This window comes from Camelina sativa, chromosome 3 (assembly GCF_030686135.1).
Source record: "Camelina sativa cultivar CO46 ecotype springtype chromosome 3, ASM3068613v1".
In the NCBI taxonomy this organism is placed as follows: Eukaryota; Viridiplantae; Streptophyta; class Magnoliopsida; order Brassicales; family Brassicaceae; genus Camelina; species Camelina sativa.
This window is the reverse complement of record NC_141882.1, coordinates 11,989,298-12,004,837: the sequence shown is the minus strand read 5'-3', so window position 1 is coordinate 12,004,837 and position 15,540 is coordinate 11,989,298. Positions and strand designations below refer to the sequence as shown.

General features: G+C 33.3%; 2 protein-coding genes across 6 annotated transcripts; both read left to right on the top strand.

Annotated features, from left to right (window-relative positions):
* Positions 1-1,434: 1,434 nt before the first annotated feature.
* LOC104776891 (glyoxysomal processing protease, glyoxysomal-like) lies at positions 1,435-5,755 on the top strand. 5 transcript variants are annotated; one of them, XR_015595497.1, is made up of 14 exons: positions 1,435-1,762; positions 1,865-1,911; positions 2,021-2,198; positions 2,292-2,339; positions 2,429-2,488; positions 2,677-2,805; positions 2,955-3,065; positions 3,193-3,296; positions 3,419-3,504; positions 3,595-3,689; positions 3,762-4,453; positions 4,678-4,867; positions 5,091-5,182; positions 5,284-5,755. XR_015595497.1 is itself a non-coding variant. In XM_087508879.1 (14 exons), exons 1-14 carry the CDS (start codon positions 1,697-1,699, stop codon positions 5,529-5,531), a joined length of 2,133 nt encoding a protein of 710 aa, XP_087365005.1. In that variant the 5' UTR covers positions 1,435-1,696; the 3' UTR covers positions 5,532-5,755. The 5 variants fall into 5 exon arrangements, 4 of the variants coding, with proteins under 4 accessions (XP_087365005.1, XP_087365006.1, XP_087365007.1 ...); XM_087508879.1 differs by having other exon boundaries at positions 3,775-4,453; XM_087508880.1 differs by having other exon boundaries at positions 1,498-1,762; positions 2,936-3,065; positions 3,775-4,453.
* A 5,960-nt stretch (positions 5,756-11,715) lies between these two features.
* Positions 11,716-13,865, top strand: LOC104776890 (dof zinc finger protein DOF1.4). The gene is made up of 2 exons (XM_010501053.3): positions 11,716-12,114; positions 12,307-13,865. The coding sequence occupies exons 1-2, from the start codon at positions 12,049-12,051 to the stop codon at positions 13,264-13,266; spliced, it is 1,026 nt and encodes a 341-aa protein (XP_010499355.2). The 5' UTR covers positions 11,716-12,048; the 3' UTR covers positions 13,267-13,865.
* The last annotated feature ends 1,675 nt before the right edge of the window (positions 13,866-15,540 follow it).

The following is a 15,540-nucleotide window of genomic DNA, read 5'->3' as shown; positions in this document are numbered from 1 at the left end:
CATTATTATTTATGATATTTGCAATTTAGCAAAAAAAAAAAAAAAGTGGTTTGAGCCATGGTTTGAATCAAATTGAACTACATAGTTGAGTATTGAAGATGGATGTGCTTGTTGAAACTCATGCCGTCATGCGCAGTTATTTTGTTTGATGACGCTACCAACGATACGTATATCAACAACCTTTTCCAACAACGGCTGTTCGTGACCAAACTCAAAGATAGACACGGTTACCATGGATTTTTTTTTTTTTTGATATAGCTACCATTTTTGTTTTGAGTAGTAAAGCGAATTTTCAACAATTCACATCACCAAAAAACATGACAATATACTCGTAAAACTTAAATCTATACTAGTATTTTTGCAGCAGTTTTTGTTCAAAAATATTTTTTGGAAAGTTTTTACATTGAATGTTATTTAATGCTTATATTCATATCCAAACAAGTTTAGTTAACTTTCTCTAATATCCTTATAACTAAACACAATTAAAATACTTTAAATATTCATATATTCATATACATAATGTTCTATAATTAATATAGATATTTAGAAGATTTATTCCAGATTAAAAAAAAATTCTCCTATCATTTTTTTTTTATTTTAAAATTTAAATGTAGTGAATCTTCATATAATACATAAATTTAATTAAAAAATGTGTATTTTTCCTGCATATATTGTAATTTGAATTTTTTTAAACAAACATATATTACTCAATTAATATAAAAAAATGTGTGTTCAACATACATATATAGTAAATTTACTCTATATAGTAAATTATAAAATTTTAAGAAGTTTATAATTTATAACTGATATATCTAAACTTAATAAAAAGTTTAAAATTATAAATATTTAAACATATTAAATTTTCAAAATTACACAAACGAGTTATATTATACGACGAATTATATGACATTACAAGATTGAATTAATAATACTAAAAATAAACTATCACTAATATAATATTTCAATATGGGTTAAATCCTCATTTTAATGTTTTAACAACACCAATATAAAATATGTCGAATTAAACTGGTTTAATTAAGATTGTAGTAAACAAAATTTATTGTGTGGTATGCTACAGTTTATATATTAAATAATTAAAATTAATAAAAGAGTATACTGTATTAGCAAAATTAATATTGAAATAGTACATTAATAAAAAAATCATAAAAAAAAACTTACCCCGTAATATACCGCGGTTCATAATCTAGTAGCATGATTAAAATTTCAGTTGATCATGATTTAAATATTTAATCCGTATACTTTAAAAAAAAAGTATATATATTGGCAAGGATTTTGAAAACAAATTGATAGAACAATATTTGAACGGTTTTTTAATTTCTCTTCTTTTTTGTCGACAACAAAATATATTTGTTTTCTTTTCAAACAATTTTTTTAAAACGATTGACAAAAAATAAATAAACTAAAAAATATCTTAAACACACACAAACAAAATTAGGTTTTTTATTATTAAATAAATAAATAAACTCTCCTGATCGCGTCTGTTTCTGAATTCGCGTGAGAATGATTTAGATGATGGTGCAAATTGTAGCCGCCATTTCCATGAATCGTGATTAGCTTCATCTTCGTTTCCCCCTTTTATCCCAAAAAAAAAACCCCAAAACAGATTCAACAAAATCCAAACTTAGAAAGCAATTTAGGTGTCCGATTGAAAAAAAAAAACCCATCTCTATCGATCATGGATGTGTCGAAAGTTGTGAGCTTTTCTCGGAACTTCGCCGTCTTGGTCAAAGTCGAAGGACCTGTAAGCAAGCCCCCCCTTAATCTCTCTGTTACCCCAGTTCGTATTTTCAGATTCTATCCATCAATTTTGATCTAATTGTTCATACTTGGTGTCGATGTTAAGGACCCAAAGGGATTGAAGATGAGGAAGCATGCTTTTCATCAATACCAGTTGAGCATAAAGATGAAATCTTTTTTTTTTTCATTTGATTCTGTAGTTTTGTTTTCTCTCTTGGAAACTTTAATATGACTTGAATGTTTTTGTTTGTTTTTTTGGAAGTTCTGGTAATACAACACTTTCAGCTTCTGGGATCTTGTTTCCAAGACGAAACTTGAGCGGTGAGGTTGCGGCAAAGCTTATGGTTGAAGCTGGTCAGGACATGGCCCTGGTTTTGACTGTTGCTTCTGTTGTAGAACCATTCTTAACATTAGGCCACAGAACAACTAGAATCTCTCAGGTTGTTATATATATATGCTTATCGATGTTACATGTTTTTGCTTGATGTGCTACTTCAATCTCTAAGTCTTTTTTTTTTTTTTTTTCGGTTAAGGACCCGGTGAAGTTTATTCCAGGTGCTCGGATTGAGATTATGGTGGAGGTATACTGATATTGTTTTTGAATCGTTTATGTTGAATGTTGAGTTGTTTGGAGTTTTCCGGGTATGATTTAGATGCTTACTCTTTTCAGGGTCAGCTAAATTCAGAGAAGGAAGCTCCTTTTTGGGTTCCTGCGCAACTCCTTTCGCTGGTATGGGTGAAAGTACTCTTTTTTTTTTTACCTTGCTATATGTGATTCTTGGTGATTCCCTGTGAGGATATTATGTGTTTTTTTTAACTTTCTTTCATGCATGCATCCAATAGCAGTTGAGGTTGTATGGAAATGTTGTAGCTCCCTCTATTTGTTTTTCTGTTCTAATGCTACTAATATGTTACAAGGTTGATGTTCCTGTATCTTCCGCTGCACTTCAATCGCTTATTGAAGCTTGTTCTGGTTCAAAAGATTCCGGATGGGATGTTGGTTGGTCTTTGGTTTCTGCTGCTAATGGTTCTCAGCCTTCAATCAAAGTAAGTCAAATGGAAACCCATGGCTCATTTCAAGGGAACCATTCTGATTGTTTGAACTTCTACTGGTAATTGCTTGAGTACATGATTCGTGTTTGAATTTCCCTTTGAATTGAAGAGTTCTGGGATTCAGTTTTCTATCATTTTTCCAGATTGGACATTACAGCAAGCCCTTGATGCAACTTGATGAACCACTCGATGCTAAGTTCATGGCCAAATCTGCCACTCGAATGGCTCTTCTAGGAGTCCCCTTAAGTTTACTGGTAAATATTTCCCTGAATTTCCTCCCCTTTTCCTCGGATTTGTAGTTCATCCTAATGTTACTGTACCTTATACTTTATCTCTAACCATAGTTTACTATGCGTCGTGATGCAAATATTTGTGAATCAGGGTCAGCCAAACATGATTTTTGCTTCATCGAGTAGCAAGGGTGATACACTTGTAGCACTAGGATCTCCATTTGGAATCCTTTCACCTGTTAACTTTTTTAACAGGTAGATAATGGCATTGGCTACGCTAGCGTTGCTCTATTATAATTGATTAGAGGTCGTCAAGTTTTCCATTCTCTTGATAGTGTCAGCATTTAACTCCAGGAGTCTAAACTGGTTTGAAACAGCGTATCAACTGGCTCCATTGCGAATAGCTATCCTTCTGGATCCCTAAACACGTCACTGATGATAGCTGATGTTCGATGTCTCCCTGGTATGTACAATTATCAGTAGTTCTTTTATAGCTCTAACTGGTTTCATCTTAAGAGCTAAGATTTGTTCCATTCCGGTTCATTTCTTTCAGGAACGGAAGGGGCTCCTGTGTTTGATACGAATGGGCACTTAATTGGCATTTTGATTAGACCACTAAGGCAAAAGAATAGTGGCGTTGAAATTCAGGTTTGTCAACGCCAACCTTATTTCCTGTATGGTCATTGAAGTTTTATTGTAATGTTTCATGCAAAACTGTAGCCTTCGGTAGCAGCTGGTGGTTCCGTGGGGAGCAATCACAACTGCTTGCAGCCACTTGCTACTTGAGGAACCATCTGAAGATGGGAAAGCAAATCAGTGGGGGAGTGAAGTACCAAGTGTTAAACCAGATTCTAGTATTCCTGCACAAGTGGCTATTGAGAAGGCGATGGTATCAATTTGTCTTATTACGGTCAATGATGGTGTATGGGCATCCGGAGTTCTTCTTAATGAACATGGTCTCATACTAACAAATGCTCACCTGCTCGAGCCGTGGAGATATGGAAAAGGTGGTGTACATGGTGAAGGGAACGACACTGGTTTAAAACCCTATGTCCTAGGAGCTGAGGGGTTTTCTTCCACGAGAAGTAAATTTTGGGAACATAAGAGTCAAACATTGCCACGGAAAGCTCCCGCAGATCTTTATTCGTCTGTTGGAGAAAACATGAGGGAATACAAACACAACTTGCTTCAGACTGCGCATGGAGACATACGTGTACGGTTGTGTCACCAAGATTCTTGGACTTGGTTTCCTGCAAACGTGGTCTATATTTGCAAGTCACAATTAGATGTTGCCTTACTGCAGCTAGAATATGCTCCTGGAAAGCTCCAACCGATTGCTGCCATTTTTTCTTCTCCTCCTTTGGGTACAACGGCACATGTTGTTGGACATGGACTCTTCGGACCAAGATGTGGTAAAGACTTTATTAATCCTAAAATTACCTTGTTGAATCTGATTTTTGATCAATTCTTGCTTATGTTGTGCTTCCGTAATTTTGCATAGATTTCTTTGCACAACCTGAATCTACATTTCTCTTGTGCGTTACATGTGCTAAGTTTCCTTAAATGGAATAAAGAAAAGATCCTCTATGTTCTTCCGTGATAGTTTGTGTTATCTAACATTTCGTTTTGTTATTAGGGCTTTCTCCGTCCATATGTTCTGGAGTTGTAGCAAAGGTAGTTCATGCAAAGATGAGATTGACGCAATCCATTTCGCAAGAGGTCACAGAGTTCCCCGCTATGCTTGAAACAACAGCTGCTGTGCATCCTGGTTGTAGTGGTGGTGCTGTTCTCAATTCAAGTGGTCATATGGTTGGACTTGTTACCAGGTAAAAGACAATCTTTCTCAAATAAAATTTGATATGAGATGGGTTATTAGAAACGGACGGAACTGATACAGCAATGAAGTCTTCTCTAATCAGGAATGGTAGTTGATTGTTCATTAGTTTGCTTACTACAAGATTTTATGGTAGATGCCATATACTTGTCTCTAAAGTAGTCTCTTGTTCCAAAGATAAAGCGTTGTTTTTTTTTTTAATATATATTATGCAGCAACGCAAGACATGGAGCCGGGAAAGTTATACCGCATCTCAACTTCAGCATCCCATGCGCAGTCTTGGCACCAATTTTCAAGTTTGCAGAAGGTTTGTCTAATCTTGTTGGTTTATTTTGCTTATGGAAGGAGAAGGAAAGTATGTAGTTGTGTCAAAAAGTGTTTGCTTATTGTTGTTCCATCTTAAAACAGATATGCAAAACATGGAGATCCTTCAAACACTTGATCAACCAAACGAAGAACTCTCATCCGTTTGGGCTTTGATGCCATCACTATCACCAAAGACTGAGCAGTCTCTTCCCAGTCTGCCTAAGTTACTCAAAGATGGTAATAACAAACAAAAGAAAGGATCTCAGTTTGCAAAGTTCATTGCAGAGACCCAAGACATGTTTGTAAAGCCGGCCAAGCTTTCCCGCGACGTTATCCCTAGCAAGTTATGACAAGATTGGCTTCTTTGCAGAGTCTGTGCCTTCATTTCCCCCTTTTGTTGGATTGACAACTTCAACTTTTGTATAGACAGATATTACAATGTGTTGCTACTGTTTCTGGATTCATCCGCTTGTAAAATATGTAAAAATATGGTCGCAACTGTTTTATCTTCAAACTGTGATTCTGCTTCTGCTCCTCATATGTTTATAGCATAATAATATACTACATTTGAGCTTGTGTGCGTCGTCTAGAAAATTGCATGTAGTATGTAGATTATCGATAACAATCACGAGGAGGAACATGAAAAAAAAAAAATTACTAGAAAATTGCATATATTCTCTTTCCAGAACTACATATCCCATGCGAAACATAACATCTCTTTGATAACCATTAACCAATCATCTTCCACTGATAGTGTCTCTCTGTGGTCTAAGACCACAATTTTCATACTCCATCTCGTGGTTGCAAGCCCCACCCAACACAAAGAGGCGGTACCATATCCAACCTTGATTCAGCCACTAATAATGAACTATATCCACAAACATTCTACTAAACACACCTTGTTTTCATAAGGCTAATTACGTATATCTTTTGTGGTCACAAAGTTGTCAGAATTCATGCATCAACATTGATTAGCTGGCCATGAAGTGAATCCTTCCGCACAATTAATGTAGTTGTCTTCTTTGCTCGTGATAGCATAGTATCCTTTTATGTGTTCTCAGTTCTCCAATTCTCATATTTGAACGGAAACAAAGATAGAGTATATAGTTTATACATCCGTTGGAGTTTTTTTTTTTTTTTTTTTGGACAACCCCGTTGGAGTTTATGTGGTGTGTCCTCGGTAAAAATCATATGTATCACTAAGAAAGAAAAATACGTAGACTGATGAATTTAATGGGTAATTAACCAAACTGAGCCAGGGGTAAATGTCAGTAAACCGAACCAGCCTTAACCAAGGATATATCTCTAATAAAGATCTTAATTTAACGTTGATATTAAGGTCTTTTAACACAGAATTTCATATATCATACAAGGTACCGATCTTCAACATAAGCAGAGTATTGATTGATCAATTACTATCACTACATATGAACTAATTTAATCGGTAATCCCTCTCTAGACTTCTTCTATCTCTCCTTGACATTAGCATCAATGATATATTGTGACAACATTATATACCACATACCTTTTCTTTTGATAATTAGAACCACATAACTTTGTCAATTTAAACCCAGCAGCTTTTCATTAAAAGATATAAAACATACTATTACTACAGTCGGTTATAATTACTTCATTATATTAGAGATTAAGTAGAATCTATCTATCAACAAGTACTTGTTACTATATTTAGATATTGAAGTTGAAAAATAGCCATACTAATATGTTGCTTTTTATAAGTATATCCCTTTGACCATTATACGCATTTTGCTTTTTTTTTTTATTATTATTTTATTTTTAAGATATTGGGTTGTTTGAATATACACTTTTGGTAGTGTTCAAGAAAGCGGTCTAGGCGGCCGCCTAAGCGCGGTCTAGGCGGCCGCCTAAGCGCCGTCTAGGCGCTAGACGCTCAGCAGACGTCTAGATGACCGCCTAACCCGCTTAAAATTACATACATTTTATTTTAATATTTATTTTTAATTTTTAAATTACATATAATTAAATTATTATGTTTTATATCTATATACGTAATTATAAACATTTATATGTTGTTAATATAACTTAAATAAATGTATTTTTCTTACCATTGTTTATAATTTATAAACTTTTTATTTTTATAACATATATTTTAATATAATTATATATATATAATGTTTTATATTGTAAACGCCTAAACCGCCTAAAAACTGTTTAGGCCCCGACTAAGCGTTCTAGGCGCTAGGCATTGGGTCACCGCCCAAATACCGTCTAGCGCTTTTTTGAACACTGATTTTTGGGAACTTTGTGTTTTTTTTGAAACTACATACAAAAAGAGTTTCCTCCCTTTTTAAAATTAAAAAATAATAATTTCCTCCTTTGTTTATTTTATAACCCTCTAAATATGAACAATAAATGTATAACATCATTCCTTTGTTTGTCCTGTATTCGCAAGTTCTTGGACAGAAACAAAACGAAACATTCTTTTTTCTTATTTTTGGTATAATAACTGAATATGCTTACTTTTATATATTGATTGTGATGCAAAAGAATCGAAATCAACTGCCAATCAAACTATGCGAGAACAGTGTCGAAGAAAACAACAAAATAATGAAAAGAAGAAAGAAAAAAAAAAAACAATTAACCTTCTTTGGCAAAAAGCAAGTATTCCAAGAAAAAGAGTAATTTGGAGAAGACAAAGTAACATTGAACTTCGAGAAAATAGAACGAAATTTAGGGGAATTACAAAACAAATTAATTATCTGACAAAAATAAAATAATAATACACTAAAAAGAAAGACGAGAATTTTTGTTTTTATTTGCAGTAATTAAAAGAGAATGGAGCTTTAGGGAAGAATGAGAAAATCCCTTGGAGTTATACAAAAATTCGTTAGTTTCCCTATGCTAATGCTTTTGCTTTTCTTTTTCCCAATCTGCCTCCCACATGCATCATCGTTAATATATATTGACAGTTTGACACATACGTAGTACGTGCATACACACACGCATATATGCATTAAAAGTATTTGTGTATATCCTCATTTGATTTTGATAAAGCGTATACTCTTTTGAAAAATGAGTAATGACTTTATCTAATAAGTTATTTGGTGAATGGATTTTGTTTTGTGGTTATGTTGTGAGAAATTATTACCAAGAAAGAGAGGACGACGACTAGAAGAAGAGATATGAATAAAAAAGAAAGATACGAGAATTTCATGTATACATATGTAAAAATCGAGCTAGTCGAGAGAGTGGTTTTTGCGGCTCATGCAAAAACTTGTTGTTGATTGACATAGTATTGCAAACAGAGAGTTTTTATGTATGTACATTTTATTTTCTATAATCATACCAATTGGATGAGATTTTTATTTTCAGTCCTCTCATATCAGTACAAGAATATGCAAACCTAGTAGCTATAACCATATCGGAAATAATCGATACCGCTAATCGCAGCATCATTTACGTACAAAAAATATGTTACATAAACCGAAATTTAAACCATTTTTAAAAAAATATATGGTTTTACATTCAAAATATATTAACAAGTGATCTACATCCTGAATGTATAATTATTAGCGCTGGCCTTTCTTTTTAATTCACTTACAACGCTAATCTTTGGCTAAATGATTCTCTGATTCATGGTTATCTCATGATCTATCCACTAAAACATTGAAAAATTTGCAATAGTATATACTAGTTTAAACGCAAATGTAAACATGTAGCAAGATGTGATATGTTTTAGTTTCGATACATAGTCCTAAGATCTAATTCTCTTATTTTATTAAAAAGTAAAGAAAAGCAAAGATAATGTAAGGAAAGAGACGAGGGAGAATAAAGTAAAGATTGGAAATGTGAAGCCATTAGGGGTTGGCAGTGAGTGAGATGGAACATCACATGCACTTATGCTCTATTTTGTCCCTTTCCTCTTGGAGCTTTCACTTCTCGATAACCTTCTTCTCATTTGTTTTTCTTGCAGCTCTAATTTAACCCCATTTCTTATTTTAATTCTTAAAGATTCTGATTGTTTTTTTTCGATTCATGACTTAGCTAGTAATAATATATGATGTGATAATTTGATCTACCATGCATATATAGTCTCAATTACAATTAGACAATAATGGCTATTTCGGAATATATCGCATGACTTTTCCAAGACCGTCGTAGTCACCCAAACGTGATTTGATTTTGTGACGTCAATCAATATGAAGTAACTTTGATCAATACTATATAACCACTGATATTTCAAACTACCTAAGTTTTATTTCAAATGCACGTTAATTCTTTACTTCTTATTATATTGCGCATTGCTATCATTCTTGGATGTATATATTGATTATCTATATCTCTACACATTCTCCAGCTTGCTAAAAATATTGTAAGAAATCTCTTGAATTATTACTAACATCTTAAAAGGTGCAACTATTATTATTATTATAGGGGGAGGCGTACGATATAATAATTCAAACCGACGCGTATAAACTATAGTGAGCTTGTATAATAAAATAGATATGTGTATATTATATGATTATTGGAATGTATATATACTATAATAAAGAGATGGAAGTGGGATTGATACGGTGATGTGGGTCTAGGGATTCACTCCAATTCCACGATATGCAAAAGAATGTCACTTATCGTGATGAGTGAAGTTCCTCGATCCCTCTGAAAGATTCACCTGTTACATTCTCCTTTATTGTCTCTATCTTTTTCTTACTATTACATTTTCAATTTATATACACTTTAATTTAATCTAAGTTATTCGAATAGGGATCTAGGTTCAGTTTAAGATACGATTACAGAGGTGTCAATATTAATCCGCCTTGTTATAAGGTAAAATCAGGGCTAGTACTAAAGACAAAAAAATTCCGTAAATAATGTTGAAAAATATATACAGTTTTAAGGTTTTCTATGCTTTTTTAATAAGTAGTTAATGATACATCGTAAACTTCAAAAAATATAACATAATACTTTTGGTTCAAGTTATATAAAATTGTTAATCGCAAAAATATTACATTTAAAAACATTTTTTAACATGTGTGAAAATTCTAAAAATTGAATTAATAAGGAACAGAGGGAGTAGTTACTTGCTTTGATTCGCACAAGCATTTACAATTAGTATTTACTTTATATTTCATCATTTTAAAATCAAATAAATGGAGAACAGAACCAAAACATCAACTAGCTAGGTTATGTTTAAAATAATTACTAATATTTCATCAGACTTGTTTTGGTACCCCAAATTGATTAATAGTAGATGTTTGGGAAACTAGTTAATTTTCTGATGAGTATCAGTATTTTCGTAGTTCAGTTGATGTAAACTCATTGAGATCACTATCTTTTCGAATTCAAGAAACAATGAGTTTTTTTTATGTGTGGAAATTGGTTCTTAATTTGTGCTCTTTAAATTAGCGTAGAACAAACAAAGAATATGGGATGTTATCAAAGTTGTCACTGGATTATTTGAAAAAATGATATTCTTTAGACAGACTGACTATTCTTTAGAAAATGTAATCAAAGTTGTCACTGGATTATTTGAGAAAACGATTATTTTTACGACTTTAGGCCTATTTTCTGCAGCAATACAATGTTAACTTTATTATATTCACGACCAAAAAGTGTGAAAGGAGAATTAGCTCAGAACATATTAACATTAGTGATATGACTTTTACAATTACCGTGAGAAAACATAACTTAGAGTCTTCCAATAACTTCGATATATTTGAAAATAATTTATTATCAGATAACACATTTTGAACCTTTTATCATCAAGTTTTTTTCTTTGTTAAGAATAGAAATATTTTATTAGAAATGATAGTGGTTTAGGGTTTTAATTTCGGATTATAGATAAAAGAATATGAAACAAAGATACAAGCTCGTATAAAGAGAAGATGATGAGTGGGTATAAATCTTCACCAATCTATGAAGGTTTCTAAATTTTTTGTGTTGTTTTACTAATGGAGAGTCATATATAGTATATTTGTTCCTATACAATTTCTGAAGTTTAACGGCAATGCACTCCGGCAAACAGGCCATGACAAGTTGGAGATATACAGTGGAGACCATAAGATACGTAAAGACAACATTATAATTGCGGGTAAAATTAAGGGATATTACTTCTATATTAAGTTATTAACAAAAGGTTCAACAATTTATTTTTCAATCGATTGTGTATTTTATTACACGGTTAAAGTTACATATTTTGTTACTTTATTCTAATAAATTAGATTCAAATACAGATCATCAGATACTTATGAAAATAATTGGATGGCAAAACAATATCTTAATGTCTAAACTAATACAAATCATTTGTGGATCAAAGGTTTAAATTAAACTTTCACGGTTAATTTTATTTTAAAAACTGATAAATCGCTGATACTTTATCTTATGTTTTAAAGTAGAAAATAATGAAAACGATTTTACTAAAAGTCGGTCAAGGAAAAAGATGTTTTTATTTTAGTACAGAAAACTCAATTTGTTAATGTAATTACAGTAAAATGAGCAAATCTTATTTAAAAATTAGTAGCAATTTATAGAACAAAGGCCATCTTGAACATCTCTGTAGCAAATCTTATTTAAAAATTAGTAGCAATATATTAAGTACAACTCGAGAAAACCCTAGTGCAACTCACACATATTATATAAAATCAATAGTGGCACGAATAACAATATTACAAAAAAAAAATAAAAAAATAAGGAGCTTAAGAAACCATCTGTCAAGAATCTTTGTGCTTCTTCAATCTTTGAAAGTTAAAACAGTAATAATAGCTTCAGTAGCCAACAGCTCTTTGTCTGTACACTGCTGGTTTCAAAAGGATTCTCTTTTATAGAAGCGAAGAAAAACCAAAAAACAAAAACAAAAAAAAAAATCAAAAGAGCTTAATCAAGAAAGATATGTTTGGCAATTGTGACCAGAAGAAGAAGATGCCTATCATCAGCTCTCTCAACACCAATCCACTGGTCTCTCTCTCTTTTTTCTCTTATTACCTTTATAATTTTATCTCTTTAAATAATATGACCCATTAAATTTTTTGTTTCTTAGCTTTTGGATCCGAATAATATCCCCTTGTCCTCTCGTTGTTCTCTTGCCTTTAGTTAAACCACACGATCTAAAAATCTCTTCTCTCTTTCTTTTTCTTCCTCTCTTCTCAGGCGAGTATGCAGAGCAAGAACATGATCGTGGCTTCATCTCATCATCATCAGCAGCAGCAGCAACAACAACAACAACAACAACAACCGCAGCAGCCGCAACCGCAACTTAAATGCCCTCGTTGCGATTCGTCGAACACAAAGTTCTGTTACTACAATAACTACAGCCTCTCTCAGCCGCGTCACTTTTGCAAGGCTTGCAAGAGATACTGGACGCGAGGTGGGACTCTCAGGAACGTTCCCGTAGGCGGTAGCTACCGGAAGAGCAAACGAATGAAACGGCCATCAACATCAACCGCAACCACTGCAGCCTCCACTGTCTCGACGACGACTTCTTCATCCCCTAATAACCATCATCAGATCTCCCATTTCTCTTCCATGAATCATCATCCTTTGTTCTATGGTTTATCAGACCATGTGAGTAGCTGTAATAATCTTCCAATGATTCCAAGCCGTTTCAGTGATTCTTCAAAGACTTCTTCATCAAGTGGTCTAGAGAGTGAGTTTCTCTCATCTGGGTTTAGCAGTCTTAGTGCCCTTGGATTAGGTCTTCCGCATCATATGAGTCATGACAACACCATTAATGGTAGCTTCATCAACAACTCCACAACAAACAAACCTTTTCTTCTATCGGGTCTATTCGGTTCCTCGATGTCTTCTTCTTCCTCTACTCTTCTCCAGCACCCTCACAAGCCCATGAACAATGGTAGTGACATGTTGGGACAATCCCATCTCCAAACCCTAGCATCTCTTGAAGATCTGCATGTTGGAGGTAACAATGACGACATGAACAAAGGAGGAAAGCTTGATCAGATCTCTGGGAACATTAATGGGTTCATGTCATCATCATCTTTGGATCCTTCAAACTTCAACAACATGTGGAATAATGCAAGTGTTGTCAATGGAGCATGGCTTGATCCAACAAATAATAACGTTGGATCCTCCCTCACCTCCTTGATATAAACAAAAAATTTGGTTATATGATCATCTATAACTAGCTAGGGTTTACCTTCATCACTTTTTTTTTTCCCTTTTGTTGTGAGATGAGAGAAGAAGCTTGGATCAGAGAGATCTAATCATGGGGAAAGTTGATCTTGGCACCATATATAAAGCTCCCTCGGATCCTCTTCATCTCACCATCTCAATCATCTCTTCCTTCGCGTTGTTCAAGAAAAACAAAAGAGGTTCAAGATTGGCTCAAGCCTCAAGGTTTACTATGGTCTACTGTTAAATCCACTCGAGGTAAATTATATGTGTATGTACATAATATGGTCCTGACTTTGATCTTTTTTTTTTTTTTTTTTCGTTTATGTAATTCTAAGGTCCACCACATGGGTTGGTGTTTCTTTTCATTGGGATTAGGACGGTATATTTGGCTTAATTTGGGGTTCTCATGGGGTCCGAGAACTCTCAATAGTTTTCAAGTTCTATATCTTGTTTTAGTTTTACATTTCTTTTTGTGTGACTTTCATTGGGTATACAAACAGATGGAGGGTGTGGTTTTGTGTTGTTTAACTTTGATTATTCATGTATGAGTTATGTTCTTACGGTGCTTTTCGATACATGCATGTCCGTGTACGTATTTATAATCACGGTAGATAGAACAACGAAGGAAATGTGGATGACTTGAATTGGCTGAAATGAAAATGTCCTTTAGCTAATGTCAAATGGGAGATTCCCTAAATACGTTAAAGTTATTAGAAACGACGTCAATGAATAAAATGAATCGAGACATATATATAGAATATTTTTATTTTGTACGTGTACATACTTAGACCGACAAAGCAAACAAACCTGGTTAGATATTTAATATCAAATATGACATATATTGCTTATAATTATGTCATATTGATGATCTTGTTCTTTAGCATGTTATAACTCAAGGTTTCACATAAGCGAGCTATATACATGAACGCAAGTTCTGGTCCAGACTTGGAGTGTAGTGTGGTGTCTTTGTAAAGTGGGCATGTTCGTTACCAGTTTCTTTATGTCATTTTCTCTGTAATGATTCTTTCCGTGCAAGAGTTGGAGATTGTTTATTCGTTAAACATTTGAGTCGGTATCCTTTCGACACATCAGTTTTGTGCGGATGATTTACGGATTTAATTTCAAATAGCACACATCATAAGAATTTTGTCTTATGATGAGATTTGGACGGATCCATGCAAGATCCAAGGTTTAGCTATGGTGGTTAACGAAATCAAGAGAAATCGAGAGAAAATAGAACAAAAGAGAGTTCGGAGAAGAGATTTGAGTTTGTTGTTGGTGTGCTAGAGTTTCATCTGATGGTGGGCACATCAAAAGAAAATAGAAGGGTCGGATCCGGATATCTGGTTTTGTTGAACGGATATTTGTACCCGGATATCCGATAGCCACAAATCCGAATCCGGATAGTACTTTCATGTATCCGTTAAATACGGATCCGGATCAGGAGAGTCCAAAAAACCCGGATATCCGTTCCGTTTACAAGTCTACAAAATATAAACCATGCGGACTTACAAGTACGCATGTACTTATAAATTATAATCTAACTACGCACGTACTGATACATATAGTTATTACAATCCTACAAAAGGGTTTTGCATTTGCATTTTAGTTTCATGTGCCCCAATCTCATATGTCTTGTACATGTCTTACATCATATTCCCTCAGTCTTTAAAAAATTGATGTTTTGACCATTTATTAAAATTTTGTTTATGAATCAATGTTTAATTACTTCTTTCTAAAAAGAGAAAATATAAACTTTAGATAACATTTCATGTGGAGAAAAATATAAAATAAAAAACACTTTAATTTTTTTAATGTAGAACATCAGTGTTCTAGGGATAAGACAAAGATTTCTAAAACATCAATCTATTAGAGACAGAGAGAATATGTACAATCTCCAAAGTCTCGATTGAAATATATATTTAAATCTAAATATTTGAAACTGTGATTTTCTTTGCTGATCCATATAATTATAAAACCGAGTAATTACAAAAGTATTTTCTTTGCTGATCTATTTATTTGGGTTGATCAAAATATATAATCATTCTTTTCTTTACTGTCTTTTCTTTAACTTGGACATCAAATTTCTATGTTCGCTTTTTTTCAATGAATGGTAATAAATCCCATATAACTTTTTTTAGGGAAAAAAAACTAAAAAATATATCATCTATTTTTTGTTTGAAAGTTTAATAGTATAGAGATATCGTAACACCCGCAAACCAAATAGTATGTTTTGGGGGTGGGTGTCGA

Excerpts from the sequence above, each read along its gene's own strand:
- LOC104776891 (XM_087508879.1), top strand. The coding sequence starts at position 1,697 with ATGGATGTGTCGAAAGTTGTGAGCTTTTCTCGGAACTTCGCCGTCTTG. Across the intron at positions 2,199-2,291 it reads GAACAACTAGAATCTCTCAG|GACCCGGTGAAGTTTATTCC; the intron begins GTTGTTATATAT and ends TTTTCGGTTAAG. Across the intron at positions 4,454-4,677 it reads ACTCTTCGGACCAAGATGTG|GGCTTTCTCCGTCCATATGT; the intron begins GTAAAGACTTTA and ends TTTTGTTATTAG.
- LOC104776890 (XM_010501053.3), top strand. The coding sequence starts at position 12,049 with ATGTTTGGCAATTGTGACCAGAAGAAGAAGATGCCTATCATCAGCTCT. Across the intron at positions 12,115-12,306 it reads CTCTCAACACCAATCCACTG|GCGAGTATGCAGAGCAAGAA; the intron begins GTCTCTCTCTCT and ends CTCTCTTCTCAG.